The sequence below is a fragment of the Artemia sp. Qi Xiang Cuo genome, chromosome 18 (genome assembly GCF_049724085.1).
Source record: "Artemia sp. Qi Xiang Cuo chromosome 18, ASM4972408v1, whole genome shotgun sequence".
Classification (NCBI taxonomy): domain Eukaryota; kingdom Metazoa; phylum Arthropoda; class Branchiopoda; order Anostraca; family Artemiidae; genus Artemia; species Artemia sp. Qi Xiang Cuo.
This window is the reverse complement of record NC_142811.1, coordinates 39,300,171-39,317,609: the sequence shown is the minus strand read 5'-3', so window position 1 is coordinate 39,317,609 and position 17,439 is coordinate 39,300,171. Positions and strand designations below refer to the sequence as shown.

General features: G+C 32.8%; 1 protein-coding gene across 1 annotated transcript; it reads right to left on the bottom strand.

The window, feature by feature from the left end:
- Nucleotides 1–1,504: 1,504 nt before the first annotated feature.
- LOC148941482 (uncharacterized) lies at nucleotides 1,505–16,878 on the bottom strand. The gene is made up of 3 exons (XM_089104181.1): nucleotides 16,497–16,878; nucleotides 9,353–10,283; nucleotides 1,505–1,739 (listed from the first exon to the last, which is right to left on the bottom strand). The coding sequence occupies exons 2-3, from the start codon at nucleotides 10,123–10,125 to the stop codon at nucleotides 1,505–1,507; spliced, it is 1,008 nt and encodes a 335-aa protein (XP_088960307.1). The 5' UTR covers nucleotides 10,126–10,283; nucleotides 16,497–16,878.
- Between the last annotated feature and the right edge of the window lie 561 nt (nucleotides 16,879–17,439).

The window sequence follows — 17,439 nt, the reverse complement described above, 5'->3', positions numbered from 1 at the left end:
TATCAATTCCACAGGGACGAGGACAAGGAAGCCGCCAAGGTTGAACAAGGAAACGGCATTTTGGTAATAAATTTTGAATAATTTAAATTTTGAATAGTTTAAGAACGACCTTGTGAAGATTCGCTTGATCCTAAGGCAAGACCTTTTTCAGTTGAAAAAAACAGCTTTATGTGAATTTGTCATATTAATTGGAATAAAGCAGAATCATATCGTGGATACACTTTTGAAAACATTGTCAATGGATTCAATGTAGATGGCTCCCCCAACCATTCGAAAGAGGTGACGTCACAGAGTTACTCCTTCACCCTGAATTTATCCGTCGGCAGGAACGATCAGTTTCGTTTTAGCTGTGAGAGAGTTGACATTGGAAACCAAAAAATGTTCTATACATGTCCATTATGCATGTACACTGTTGGCAGTTGGAGTGAATGTGAGAATTGTACAATTATTGATGACTATAGTGAAAAGTGCAAATTATGTAATCCTTGTAAATTCATAGAGGCTATGCAGTACAAATTAAAGGATGTAATTCATGTCTTGAGGAGATTTGTGACTCTCACTCTAGAGGACATATGTGCTCCAATTGTCACTATGATAAATGTGATCAGTGGGAGAATACTTACCCCGCTATGATTGGAAAGAATCCCAAACGTGATTTAAGTTTATTTCTACGAGATTGGTATCGTCGTGGATTTAAATTATTCTGGGAGGAGGAGTCAGGTCTACGATTCAACTGTTGGGCTAACAAGACAATTTGGTTTCTACGTCATCGTTGTGACGACACTGTCTATTATGACTATAAACCAAGTGATTTTATATTTGGCAGTTACCGAATGTGATTCACCATTTGAAAACACTGTATGTGACATTGCTTCAGATATACATATTGAAACTTGTGAATTTCATAATATGAATGCAAATAGTATCATTAACTATACAAAGAGATATGACAAGAGTGAAGTTACACTATACTGTAGAAAATGTGACCCTGACTTTGCAGTAAATCAAGATCAATATACAGTGAATCCGAATGATTTACTGGCATTAGTGGTTCACGACAGTTGCCTATACACCGAAGAAGAAGAAATCTAAAGCGAAGATTTAAAGAAATTGTGATGGAAGAACTCTCATATATAATTTAACGATGAATCTAATTATTGTTATGCATAATGAGTTCTATATTGTAATCATGCAATAAATTTGTTTATACTACATTTACTTTCCCCATACTAGATATTTATAGAATAAAGATACTAGGAGAGAGACTTCTGTACATGAATAGTTCAGTTTGATTAGATCATCCCAATAGACTACTATCAGTCCAGAGTCAAGTTTTCTATCAAAGATAAAAAATAAAACATTCATCTAATCATTTGCTCTTCGAAATATCGATATTTTCAACAGTTTTTATATATATAATATCAGGTTCATACCACTCAATATCGCTATCCTCTTCTTCCTCCACTACCATAATATCTATGAGAGGGGGTTGCATACACTCAATCTAAGGAGACACCCCCTCAAATAAATCGTCACGTACTCGAAGTGTCGGTAAACTGGGTGTCAGTTGCCCGACATTTTCAACCTGACACATTCGACCCGAAGGCCCACTCCTCAAAAGATCCTCTGACATACAAGTGCAGAGAAGCTCCTCCTCCTCCTCAAGTGTAATCTCACTTGCATCAATTTCTGTACAAGTAGCTAGAAGCTCCTCTTCCTCCTCAAGAGTGAGCCCCATCCTAAAAGAGATTGAGAACACTGTGAGGGAAATATAAATTAAAATTTTAACGTACATTAGCCATTGAAGGACCGGCGACTTCATTTGGAGAAATATACTAAACTCGGAAATCAAATGCTATTCAATTTACACATAATAAAGTTATGTATTCTTTTTTCTTAGAAATTCCGCCCCCTTTTCAGCAAAGCAAAAGGTAAAATTTATGACCTTGCAGTTTATTTCTACGTGAAAAAAGTAACTTCGTATATATGAAAGTTCTTGTCATAATGCGCATATTTTTCCAAAATCGTCTAATCAATTTAGAGATGGATTTTTTTTCTTCAGCATAGTTGAAAGGCCCAATAACTATGTCCTTAGAGATAAAATGGTCCCCTTCAGCCCCTGGGGGAAACGTTTTAAGTTATGAAATTTATACATAAAGCCGGTAAAAGTTGGGATTGAAAAAGATTTGTACTCCAATTCGAAACAAAACCGTCGAGAGAGGGTTCATTCTAATGGAAAAAGATTCTAGTGCCCCTTTTAAGTGACAAAAATAATTGGCCCCCTCCCATATCACCTTTTTCCAAAATCGTCTAATGGGAGCCGCGGAGCCTAAGGCCGGCCGCGAGCGAATGGTACGCAAAAATGGGCTTTATAGATACTTAATTTATGGCTATCTCTAAATGGTTAAGGACAGCTAAAAATGTTTATTTCTTGCAAAAAATATAGTTTTTTCTAATAAATGGTACGCAAAAATGGGTTTATAGATCCTTAATTTAGAAGTCAGGCTGTCTCGTAATGGCTATGGACTGCTAAAAAAGTTCGTTTCTAATAAAAAATTTAGTTTATTCTAAACAAATGGTACCCACAAATGGGTTTATAGAAACTTAATTTACAGGTCTTGCTATCTCGTACTCGTAATGGTTAAGGACAGCTAAAAAAAATGTTTATTTCTAAGGACAGCTAAAAAATGTCTATTTCTAGCCAAAAATATGGTTAATTCTAACAAATGGTACGCAAAAAAGGGTTAACAGATACTTAATTTAGAGGTCTGGTTATCTCTTAATGTCTAAGGACTGCTAAAAATGTATATTTCTAGATAAAAATATATTTTATTCTAAAAAAATGGTAGACACAAGTGGGTTTATATATACTTAATTTACAGGTCTGGCTATCTCCTAATGGCTAAGGACAGTAATGGTTAAGGACAGCTAAAAAAAATTTTATTTCTAGCAAAAAATATAGTTAATTCTAATAAATGGTACGCAAAAATGGGTTTATAGATTTTAATTTACAGGTCTGACTATTTCGTAATGGCTAAGGACTGCTATAAATGTTTATCTCTAGCAAAAAATATAGATTATTCATAACAAATGGTACCCGCAAATAGGTTATAGATCCTTAATTAACAGGTCTGGCTACCTCGTTATGGTTAAGGACAGCTAAAATTGTTTATTTCTAGCAAAAAAATATAGTTATTTCTAATAAATGGTACGCAAAAATGGGCTTATAGACTCTTAATTTACAGGTCTGGCTATATCGTAATGGCTAAGGACAGCTAAAAATGTTTATTTCTAATAAAAAAAATATAGTTTATTCTAAACAAATGATACCCACAAATGGGTTTATAGAAACTTAATTTAAAGGTCTGGATATCCCATAATGGCTAAGGTTAGCTAAAAATGTTTATTTTTATCAAAAAATATAGTTTATTCTAAATAAATGGTATGCAAAAATAGGTTTATAGACACTTAATTTACAGGACAGACTATTTCTAGCAAAAAATATAGTTAATTCTAATTAATGATTCGCAAAAATGGGTTTAGAGATACCTAATTTAGAGGTCTGGCTATCTCGTAATGTCTAAGGACTGCTAAAAATGTTTATTTCTAGCAAAAAATATAGTTTATTCTAAACAAATAGTACCCACAAATGGGTTTATAGATCCTTAAATTGCAGGTCTGGCTATCTTGTAATGGCTAAGGACAGTAAAAATGTTTATTACTAGCAACAAACATTGTCTTAAACAGTTATTTAAACTCACATCAACCATTGGAGAATCATCGACTACATTTGAGCTATTCATCATTATATTTCTGTCGATATTTCAATTTGCACTGGTTTTAAAACCTTCAACACCACAAAATAAACTCTAATAACGGTTAATTATTATTATTATGAAAATCATACGGGGTGAAGAAACCAGAAGACTTATTATCCACCATTCATAATTCAATCCTCTTGGGAAAGGTTTCGAGCAGAAACACGCATATTTCATCAACATTTAGATTTCTAATTCTTCATCGTAACATCACTTTTTCCAAAATTGTATGGAAAAAGTGACGGGAAAGGTTTCTACAGTCCCCCTAGGGAAAGGTTTTATAAGTTATGAGATTTATTCATAAAGTCAGTAAAAGTTGGGATATAGTTAAGTTAGGATAATTAGCCTATTAAATGATATTGAGAAAAAATATAATTTATGCGTGAGAGGACCCCACCCACCCCACGTCACAGATTTCCAAAAATCGTCTAATCAATTTAGAGATGGTTAAGTGGTATACCCCACTATGAAATTTATAGATAAAGGCTCCCCGGCCCATCGCAGCGGGCAGCGCGGCACTCCCCGGCACACCGTAGTGACCGCCCCCAAAAGCGGTAGGTTAAGTGGCACACACCACTATGGAATTTATACATAAAGCCAGTAAAAGTTGTGGTGGCGCGACACTATGAAATTTATACATAAAGCCAGTAAAAGTTGGGAGGTTAGGTTAGGTTAAGTTAGATTAGGTTACCATAGGTTAGGTTAAGCGGCAGCTTAAGTGGCACACGCCACTATGGAATTTATACATAAAGCCAGTAAAATTTGGGGATGGCGCGATACTATTTATACATAAAGCCAGTAAAAGTTGAGGTGGCGCGACACTATGAAATTTATACATAAAGCCAGTAAAAGTTCGGAGGTTAGGTTAGGTTAGATTAGGTTAGGTTACCTTAGGTTAGGTTAAGCGGCGGCTTAAGTGGCACACGTCACTATGAAATTTATACATAAAGCCAGTAAAAGTTGGGGTGGCACGACACTATGAAATTTATACATAAAGCCAGTAAAAGTTACCTCAGGTTACCTTAGGGTTACCTTAGGTTAGGTTAAGTGGCAGCGCTGCTTACCCTAACCTAAGGTAACCTAGGCCGCTTAACCTAAGGTAACCTAATCTAACCTAACCTAACCTCCCAACTTTTACTGGCTTTATGTATAGATTTCATAGTGTCGTGCCACCCAGACTTTTACTGGCTTTATGTATAAATTTCATAGTGGCGTGTGCCACTTAAGCTGCCGCTTAACCTAACCTAATGTAACCTAATCTAACCTAACCTAACCTCCCAACTTTTACTGGCTTTATACCCATTTTTGCGTACCATTTATTAGAATTAACTATATTTTTTGCTAGAAATAAACATTTTTTTAGCTGTCCTTAACCATTACTGTCCTTAACCATTACGAGATAGCCATACCTGTAAATTATGGATATATAAACCCATTTGTGGCTATCATTTTTTTAGAATAAAATATATTTTTTGCTAGAAATATACATTTTCAACAGTCTTTAGTCATTACGAGATATCCAGACATCTAGATTAAGGATCTATTAGCCAGTTTGTGCGAACCCTCTGATTAGAATAAATTATATTTTCGGATATAGTAAAACATTTTTAGTAGACCTTAGCCATTACGAGATAGCCAGACCTGTAAATTAAGCATCTATAAACCCGTTTTTGCGTACCATTTATTAGAATTAACCATATTTTTGGCTAGAGTAGACATTTTTTAGCTGTCCTTAGAAATAAATTTTTTTTTTAGCTGTCCTTAACGATTACGTGATAGCCAGACCTGTAAATTAAGTTTCTATAAACCCATTTGTGGGTACCATTTGTTTAGAACAAAATATATTTTTTATTAGAAATAAACATTTTTAGCTGTCCTTAACCGTTATGAGATAGCCAGACCTGTAAATTAAGTTTCTATAAACCCATTTTTGTGTATTATTTATTTAGAATAAACTATGTTTTTTGCTATAAATACACATTTTTACTGTCCTTAACCATTACGAGATATCCAAACCTGTAAATTAAGTTTCTACAAACCCATTTTTTTGTACCATTTATTTAGAATAAACTATGTTTTTTGCTATAAACACACATTTTTACTGCCCTTAACCATTACGAGATAGTCAGACCTGTAAATTAAGTTTCTATAAACCCATTTGTGAGTACCATTTGTTTAGAATAAAATATATTTTTTGTTAGAAATATACATTTTTTTAGCTGTCCTTAGCCATTACGAAATAACCAGACCTGTAAATTCAAATCTATAAACCCATTTGTGGGTACCATTTATTTAGAATAAGCTATATTTTTTGCTGGAAATATACATTTTTAGCAGTCCTTAGCCATTACGAGATAACCAGACCTGTAAATAAAGGATCTATAACCTATTTGTGGATACCATTTGTTAGGAATAATCTATATTTTTTGCTAGAAATAAACATTTTTTTAGCTGTCCTTAGCCATTACGATATAGCCAGACCAGTAAATTAAGGATCTATAAACCGATTTTTGCCTACCATTTATTAGAATTGACTATATTTTTTGCTTGAAATAACCATCTATAGCTGTCCTTAACCATTACGAGATAGCCAGACCTGGAAATTAAGGTTCTATAAACTCATTTGTGGGTACCATTTGCTCAGAATAAAATATATTTTTTATTAGAAATATACATTTTTAGCAGTCCTTAGCCATTAAGAGATAACCAGACCTGTAAATTAAGCATCTATTAACCCATTTTTGCGTACCATTTGTTTAGAATAAAATATATTTTTTGCTATAAATTCACATTTTTACTGTCCTTAACCATTACGAGATAGTCAGACCTGTAAATTAAGTTTCTATAAACCCATTTGTGAGTACCATTTGTTTAGAATAAAATATATTTTTTATTAGAAATATACATTTTTTTAGCTGTCCTTAGCCATTACGAAATAGCCAGACCTGTAAATTAAAATCTATAAACCCATTTGTGGGTACCATTTATTTAGAATAAGCTATATTTTTTGCTAGAAATATACATTTTTAGCAGTCCTTAGCCATTACGAGATAATCAGACCTGTACATTAAGGATCTATAACCTATTTGCGGGTACCATTTGTTATGAATAATCTATGTTTTTTGCTAGAAATATACATTTTTTTAGCAGTCCTTAGCTATTACGAGATAGCCGGACCTCTAAATTAAGGATCTATAAACCCATTTTTGCGTAACTTTTATTTAAAATTAACTATATTTTTTGCTAGAAATAAACATTTTTTAGCTGTCCTTACCCATTACGAGATAGCCAGACCTGTAAATTAAGTATCTATAAACAAATTTATTCGTTCCATTTGTTTAGAATAAACTAAATTTTTTACTAGAAACGAAAATTTTTACAGTCCTTATCCATTACGAGATAGCCAGACTTGTAAATTAAGGATCTATAAGCTCACTTGTGCGTACAATTTATTAGAATTAACTATATTTTTTGCTAGAAATAAATAATTTTAGCTGTCCTTAACCATTTAGAGATAGCCAGACCTGTAAACTAAGTATCTATAAAGCCCATTTTTGCGTACCATTCGCCCGCGGCCGTCCGTCGGCTCCGCGGCTCCCATTAGACAATTTGGGAAAAAGGTGATGTGGGAGGGGGCCAATTATTTTTGTCACTTAAAAGGGGCACTAGAATCTTTTTACATTAGAATGAACCCTCTCTCGACGGTGGTGTTTCGAGTTGGAGTACAAATCTTTTTCAATCTCAACTTTTACTGGCTTTATGTATAAATTTCATAGCTTAAAAACCTTTCCCCCAGGGGCTGAAGGGGACATTTTATCTCTAAAGACATAGTTATTGAGCCTTTCAACTATGCTGAAGAAAAAAATCCATCTCTAAAATTATTAGACGATTTTGGAAAAATAAGCACATTATGATAAGAACTTTCATATATACGAAGTTACTTTGTTCACGTAGAAATAAACTGCAAGGTCATAAATTTTACCTTTTGCTTTGCTGAAAAGGGGGCGTGATTTTTAAGAAAAAAGAATACATAACTTTTTTATGTGTAAATTAAATAGCATTTGATTTCCGAGTTTAGTATATTTCTCCAAATGAAGTCGCCGGTCCTTCAATGGCTAATGTACGTTTAAATTTTAATCTATATTTCCCTCACAGTGTTCTCAATCTCTTTTAGGATGTGTAGAGTGTGTGGGGGCTCACTCTTGAGGAGGAAGAGGAGCTTCTAGCTACTTGTACAGAAATTGATGCAAGTGAGATTACACTTGAGGAGGAGGAGGAGCTTCTCTGCACTTGTATGTCAGAGGATCTTTTGAGGAGTGGGCCTTCGGGTCGAATGTGTCAGGTTGAAAATGTTGGGCAACAGACACCCAGTTTACCGACACTTAGAGTACGTGACGATTTATTTGAGAGGGTGTCTCCTGAGATTGAGTGTATACAACCCCCTCTCATAGATATTATGGTAGTGGAGGAAGAAGATGATAGCGATATTGAGTGGTATGAACCTGACATTATATATATTATGAGGATAAAAATGGAAAAACAGAACTGCCAACTGTATATATATATATATATATATATATATATATATATATATATATATATATATATATATATATATATATATATATATATAGAGAGAGAGAGAGAGAGGGCAGAATTAACCATCTATTATTAATTTATTAATATTCTTTATTAATTATTATGATTTAATATTCTTCTGATTTCTTCTTAGTATTATTTATTATTGTAAATTATTGTAATAATTTAATACTATCCAGCATTAGTTGTTATCACTAATTTATTACTATTCTTTATTAATAATTATTCTTATTACTAATTTGTCATTAATCTTTATCAATTATTATTATAAGTGGTGTTTATTAATGTGAATATAAAACATGGTACACGTCAGTTATATCTACCAGGAGCTAGAACTGAATAAGATATTACACTTTCTGATCAGCCACGTACTGAAGAGGAATTGATCCCCCCCCATGAAGACTTGAGGTATTTTCGGACTCTTCTAGTATTTTCTTTATAACTCGCCTATTTTTGTAGTTTTTTTTATTGCTGTACCCCTTTCATCCTCTTAAAATAATTCCTACAGGCTTGCCAGTTATTAAAATTAATTTTCAAATATGAGTTTTCATTATTATTTTTTAGCTAATTCATATAGTTTAATTTGGTTACTAGCTTGTCTTCTTTTGCGATGGAATGAGTTGAAAAGCGAGAAAATCACGTAACTTTGAAAAAGTAAGCAAAAATTTAATTGATAAAAATATACACATACGAGATCTCAAAAATGTAAAGGGTAGGACAAAGTCACACAAATTTTAAAGCAGATAGAAAGACATTACGAAAAAATGTAATGTAAAATATGAATATGCGCTTAAGGCGAAAAAATCACAAAGTGAAATATATGTGATTTTAAAGGCTCACAATAGCCTACATTAGAAAAAAGAAAAAAATATTAACATTGCACAAATGTGCGATAAAGCTGAACTGAGATCGAACTTTAAATCTTTTAATCTCACAGTTCGTCGCTCTCTTTTTTGACAGATTCTGACAACCCCATGTCATCTCGCAAAACCGGTTTTTCTGTATTATAGTTCTCGTCTTTAGTTAATGCCAAATCTTGTGGCTCTCTTTTGACATCACAGTTTATTGTAATATCACTAGGGGAGCTTTCATTTTCCTTCCTAATTTTATTTCTAGTCTCATCTGAATCACTATCCTCCCCCTCCTTCAGATAAGCAGGGTTTACCCATTGCGGGGCTGTAGATTTTCTTTTTCTTCTAGATGACGCAGAACAGGACCCTTCACCCTTCACACCCGGGGTATCTTTCCGAGATTCTACTGGCGAGCCAGGAGTGCTAATATCACTATGACAGTCACCTTCAGAGCCTCGACTCGGAGATTCTGGTTTATGGCTACCTGTCCGAAGATTCAGGCCCGGTGCAGCTGACTGCATATTATGTAGCATATACAGCATTTCTGGAGAATAGCTAGCACCATAAAATGGTGTTTGAAATCGCGTAATCACTGGAGATTTTGTTAAATCATGTTGATTCTGGAGTTCAAATAACTGTTGACTAAAAAGCATGCGATAGCAAAGTGCTTCAAAGTCTGGAGTTGGCTGTGGAAAGGGATTTAACGCAGTACCTTGAGTAAGGACCAACTCCTCCTGCATCTGCTTCAGCTTCTGACTATTAAACCAATTCATAACAGCTTTAGAGGGTAGATTAAGTTCTTTAGATAAAGAGTCTAAATTCCCTTGACTGGAATAGGGGTCAATATTAAAAGCCATTTGGAGAGCTTCTTTCTGCTCATGTGATAGCTTCAGCTTACGATCCTTTGGCTCTTTGTCTGATACTTCACTTCCATAGCTGTCATCTGCTGAGTTGGGTGGATCACTATCATTCACGCCATCCCTTAGTCTCCTTCGACTTAAATGTCGCCGCTCAGCTGAAAAAGATCAAATGTAAGGAACGGATATAGATGTAATTAATAAACGGTAAAAAAATCTGGGTGCCGGTGCATTATGCGGGCACCGTGAAGAAGTCAAGTTTGGTTAATGCTAATGAAATAAAATAAAAAAGGAGGAATGTATAATAGTTTAGAAACAAATTTGGGCTATATATATGCAAATTATGTGGGATGGGGAGGGGATAAAGTCGCGACGAGATTAAAGAATGAGCAGCAACGAGGGACCTGGTTCCCACATCAACCCAAAAAACAAATCTTTTAATTATTGTACACTCATTGAGAAACCACGCTTTGCAATCATTTATCTATAGCGGTCTCTTGCAAATAGCCCGTTTGACGAGTTTCGTGACTTTTTTCCTTGATACATTTTATAGCGGTGGATCCGGATAATGCACCAGTACCAAAATGTAGGTAAAGGTAGAGGAGGCTAAAATTTATTTTAAGTACAAAAAATTGTTCCTATTCTACCTATTTTTGGTATTTTTTTAAAGTTAATGACCAACCAAATAGCCGTATACAGCCAGGGATTTATAAGATGAGGAGTTTAGTGCCCCCTTTTGGGAACACTTTGGTCTTGGGCTCTTTAAGAGGCAGAGGGGGCAACCAAACAGCCATCTACAACCAGAGAATTAAAGAAATAAGAGCGTCAATGAAAAAGTGTTAAAATATAAAGAATGGACAGAGAAGATTACCGCGGGATCAGGAGAATCCCAACAGGAGCTGGGGGGATATCAACCAAACTCAGCTGGAAATAAAATTAAGTGTCCTACCAATACGTTACCAAGACCAGAAGTGTTTCCGACCTTTATACGGAAAGAAATATTTTGATATTTCTCTTGAGATATATTTATATATTTAATGAAAGTTAAATAAATTGCAAAAGTTGTACTTAAAGATATTGAAAGAGTGAAGGAGGTGTCAAATAATGTTTCAAGGATCGAAAAATTGTCTTATTTTAGCTATATTTAAATTTCTCTTCAAAAGTTACTAACGTCTATATACCAGCCAAAAAGCCAGACACAGCCAGAGTTTTAATAGATGGAGTTTATCAATAGATTCTTCCCGGGAGGGGGGTCTCCAAAAATGTTTATTTACGGCAAAATGCCCCAAGTTTCACTTGGGGGCTCCTTAGAATAACCCTGTTCTTAGTGAAAACACCTACCCCCCCCCCCCTCTATAGAAGTTAGACTTAGGGAGGCCTCAGTATACTCCTATCGGCCTTTTGAACGAATAGCTATACGAATTCTATCACCTTGTAATATTGAAAAAAAATACAATCTTTCTTTTGGATAATTTGATTTTGATTTTAATCTTTCGAAATAACTTTTGATTTTCTTTTATTTTCTAGGTTATTTTTTCGTTTGATTGAACTTCAAATAATAAGTAAGCATAATTTTTAAAATGGCTAATTTAATTTCTCAAAAGATTCATGGATTATATATACATATTACAAATTATGAACCCCTAGAAGTTGCTAAATATGTTTTGTTTTACTTTTCCGAATGACCTTTTTAATATTAAATTTTTTTTTATATAGTTATAAAATACCTAAGCCGCGTTTTCAGCCTCAGCAGTTTCGAACATGGGTTGTTCTCGTCTGGTGCATCAAGCGTTGTACATCAATGCATCTAGTGCACTAATACGGGGTTGAAACTTAGAACCCGCTGAAACTAGACGAAAAACTTGCAACTTGAAACTAGATGAGAACAACCTGTGTTCGAACCCGCTGAGCCTGAAACCGCGGCTCTGTTTTTTCAAAGTTTCATTAAGTAACTACCATCCGAATATATCTGTAGGAGTAGAAGTATATAATAAAATTTACTTCTTAGAGGGAATGGGTACATTATTCTTGGGAAGGAGGGGTTGTAAACTTCTCAATTTTTTTCTGGGAGGTCTTTTAGACAAATCTTAAGGAGGGAAAATATATAAGCCTTTGCTTCTAAATATTTTAGGATCATTTAAGCATTAAAATTAATAAGATTATATTTCGGATAATAAGTGTTAATATTAATAAGTAGAACATAAAGATATATCTATAAAAATAGAAGTAGCCTATAGTCTTATAAAATACTTATTCAAGAACAATCAACAAGCTACAACGCGATATATATATAAACTGGTACTTGTAAAAATTTGTATATATTTTAACAAGGGATTGCATCAATTCAAATACCTTGAAAAAGAAAATCAAAAGTTTGAAGCTTATTAGATATCGTTGTTAGAAATCGGGCTTGCTTTAATAATCAAATATCTTTGATAAGATATTATTATATATATATATATATATATATATATATATATATATATATATATATATATATATATATATATATATATATATATATATATATATATATACACACACACACACACACACACACACACACACACACACACACACACACACATATATATATATATATATATATATATATATATATATATATATATATATATATATATATATATATATATATATATATATATATATATATATATATATATATATATATTTATATATATATGTGAAATATTTTATCAAAGATATTTGATTATTTAAGCACGCCCGATTTCTAACAACAACATCTACTAAGCTTCAAACTTTTGATTTTCTTTTTTAAGGTATTTGAATTGCTGCAATCCCTTGCTAAAATATGTACAAATGTTTTTTCAATTGCTCTTTACGCAATTTAATATCTTTCAATACTGTGTCTTTTCAAAGATATTTGATTATCAAAGCAAGACCAATTTCTAACAACGATTTCTACTGATCTTCAAACTTTTGGTTTTCTCTTATATGGTTTTTGAATTGTTGTAATCCCTTGTTAAAATATATACAAATATTTTCAAAAAACCAACAAAGAGAAAAATCTCAGTGAGCAAAAAAACGAGAGGCAGAGGCAGAGGGGGCAACCAAACAGCCATCTACAACCAGAGAATTATAGAAATAAGAGCGTCAATGAAAAAGGTTTAAAATATAAAGAATGGACAGAGAAGATTACCGCGGGATCAGGAGAAGCCCAAAAGAAGCATGGGGGATATCAACCAAACTCAGCTGGAAATAAAATTAAGTGTCCTACCAATACGTTATCAAGACCAGAAGTGTTTCCGACCTTTATACGGAAAGAAATATTTTGATATTTCTCTTGAGATATATTTATATATTTAATGAAAGTTAAGTAAATTGCAAAAGTTGTACTTAAAGATATTGAAAGGAGTGAAGGAGTGTCAAATAATGTTTCAAGGATCGAAAAATTGTCTTATTTTAGCTATATTTAAATTTCTCTTCAAAAGTTACTAACGTCTATATACCAGCCAAAAAGCCAGACACAGCCAGAGTTTTAATAGATGGAGTTTATCAATAGATTCTTCCCGGGAGGGGGGTCTCCAAAAATGTTTATTTACGGCAATATGCCCCAAGTTTCACCTGGGGGCTCCTTAGACTAACCCTGTTATTAGTGAAAGCACCTACCCCCCCCCCCTCTCTATAGAAATTAGACTTAGACAGGCTCCAGTATACTCCTATCGGCCTGTTGAACGAATAGCTATACGAATTCTATCACCTTGTAATATTGAAAAAAAAATACAATCTTTCTTTTGGATAATTTGATTTTGATTTTAATCTTTCGAAATAACTTTTGATTTTCCTTTATTTTCTAGGTTATTTTTTCGTTTGATTGAACTTCAAATTATCAGTTAGCATAATTTTTAAAATGGCTAATTTAATTTTTCAAAAGATTCATGGATTATATATACATATTACAAATTATGAACCCCTAGAAGTTGCTAAATATGTTTTGTTTTACTTTTCCGAATGATCTTTTTTAATATTCAAATATTTTTTTATATAGTTATAAAATACCTAAGCCGCGTTTTCAGGCTCAGCAGGTTCAAATATGGGTTGTTCTCGTCTAGTGCATCAAGCGTTGTACATCAATGCATCTAATGCACTAATACGGGGTTGAAACTTAGAACCCGCTGAAACTAGACGAAAAACTTGCAACTTGAAACTAGATGAGAACAACCTGTGTTCGAACCCGCTGAGCCTGAAAACGCGGCTCTGTTTTTTTAAAGTTTCATTGCGTAACTACCATCCGAATATATCTGTAGGAGTAGAAGTATATAATAAAATTTACTTCGTAGAGGGAATGGGTACATTATTCTTGGGAAGGAGGGGTTGTAAACTTCTCAATTTATTTCTGGGAGGTCTTTTAGACAAATCTTAAGGAGGGAAACTATATAAGCCTTTGCTTCTAAATATTTTAGGATCATTTAAGAATTAAAACTAATAAGATTATATTTCGGATAATAAGTGTTAATATTAACAAGTAGAACATAAAGATATATCTATAAAAATAGAAGTAGCCTATAGTCTTATAAATTACTTATTCAAGAACAATCAACAAGCTAAGCTATTCTCACCAGAAAAGCGAAATTTTGCAGACTAAACTTTCGAGGCTATGGTAATTTTATACATTTGCAGAATAATATATTTTTAATACATTTTAATTATATTTACCATTCATCACTAATTATGCATATTATATAATAAATTTATATATATATATATATATATATATATATATATATATATATATATATATATATATATATATATATATATATATATATATATATATATATATATATATATATATATATATATATATATATATATATATATATATATAAAAATCATGATATATATTATAATGTATATTACTTATTTAAAAATATAAATCATTCATTTATATTAATTTAGTATTTTAAGATTTTTTATATAAAACAATACTTTATTCATCTGTATGCAAATAATATGAGAAACTAATTCATTATTTAACTTAAATAAATAATAAATAAATAATAAAAAATATAATAATAAACAAATAATAAGAAATACATTAATAAACAATATTAAATGAATAATAACAACAAGCAGATTAAAATAATCTACCACCATACACATAACGATAATAAATAAATAATTTCATCACAAAAATAATAAAAATGAGTATTAATCCACCATACTATCGATAATAACAGTAAATAATAACATGCCCCAAAACAATAATGGCAAATTTTTTGGAGTATATTTTGATGTGCTACACTCTTTACTCTTTACAACGCGACCCAGAATTTCTGCATTTCCAACGTTCCGTGACATGTGAACAAAACATGTGACATTTGACACGTGACTAAGGAATGTAATCTTTTAGGCCAAAATGTCCTTCCCTTGTGCACTTTCCATAAGGGAAATCCTAAGCCTCTAGGATTCACTAATTGGCATACTTCCAGCACTGGGTTTTGTAAATTAGCGGTTATAGTCGAACTTGGCTTTGAAAAATAAATAGCCAAAGCTTTATAAATTGCCAAAAAATATAAAACTAATAAATTAGACGTAAATATATTTGCTAAATTTTCAAAAAATATTTCACATACGATGTTTGTATTGATGAGTGTTATATCTTTTTCAAATATACTTGAATAAAGATATTTAACAAAATATTTTGTGAAACAATTTTAGTTTGATTGAATTTTTTAGATAGAACACATATGTGAAAATATCATTTTGAATACCTATAATTCGAAAACTTAAATTTTAAAATTCAGAAGAAAAAGAAAAGAAAAAAACCACGAAAATTTCCTCTGCCTAATCAACAAGTTCCACGACGCTTGGCATAGTATCCGCCACTTTTGGAACATTTCCACCCCGCTTGACACGTGCTAACTGGTGCGCACGATTTCTGAAAGCGGATGCCCCTCGCATGACATTAACTGTCACGTGATCTCCACGTCTATCCAGAACTAAATAACATCAACTGAATTCTTGCTAAGACGCTAAAAGTATCAATGGTACGACTCAATAACCTATGACCTTTTTTTTATGTAGGATAGAAGAAAGAATAAGTGGGAGATACGCCGCTTGGCTCTGGGCATGACGACGATACAGATAAAATATAGTAGTCCAGAAAAGGGGCGTCAAATGGTCAAGTTTGTAAGACAGAATGTTTTCTCTGATTGGCTTAAGAATAACATTTTCTGACATCTGATTTGGGACATCGAAATGTGTTGTTCTATGAAGATGTCCAATGGGCTTCACCCCATTTTTTGACTCTTTCATCAACCCTTTATAATCGATTGGAAGACGTAAAATCTAAATTAAAGACTAGTGAAAAGCAAGTGATTACTTACCAGCTCTTGTTTCAAGTCAGGAACTGTTGGATTTGAACAGACTTCAAATATAGGCAAAGCAAACAGCCTAAGTTTGTCAAAATTTAGATATGATTCATTTCGCCACAGCATGTAAAAAAACTGAGGAATTATATCAGGGCTAAAAAACAACTCAGAATCAGAAGCAAATACATAATATGTTGTTGCTGATTCTCGTGCCACGTTTCTCAGGACATTCACTGGATATAATTATTTTTTTCTGATTTCAGTAAGTTTGCTTCGTTGGGCTACCCCAAGAAGCTGGCAGTGAACAGTTGGTAGTTCTGTTTTTCCATTTTTATCCTCATAATATGTTAAGGCACATAATAACATATTAAGGCACATAATCACATATTAATATTAATCACTATTAATCACTCGCCGACAGGCGTGGTGCCTTGGCTGAGTGGGGTTGGCACTGCTTGGTGTCTTCGGTCTTAACTTGAGTAATGATTAGGTTTTTAACCTGGATCTGATCTGGATATTCGGAGGATCATCCTTCGGAGGAAACTTGGGTCTCCTAAAGAAATCAAGGATGAAAATTAAGAAAATATATCATTAATCCCTTGTTAAATTGATCTTATGGTAGAGGCGCCACCGTGCTGGGTAAAGAATGTAAAGCCTCGAAACCCGTTAAGGCCGGTGGTATTCTTCTGATGAGCCCTAAATGGAAGGTTTCACTTGGAAATATTTTGCTATATTTAAGGTGCTTTTGTGGGTAATTTTACAACGACTTGGGTATACTGTTTGGTCCTAGGTAGTTGGATGGATGTGTAAGGTGAGAGCCACGTTCAAGTGCACATTTGTCTCAATTGCTGGATTAGGACGACAGTTTTTTTTTTTTTTTTTTTTTTTTTTTTTTTTTTTTTTTTTTTTTTTTTTTTTTGCCAAGTAATTATCTCTTAAACATAATATGTATATATAT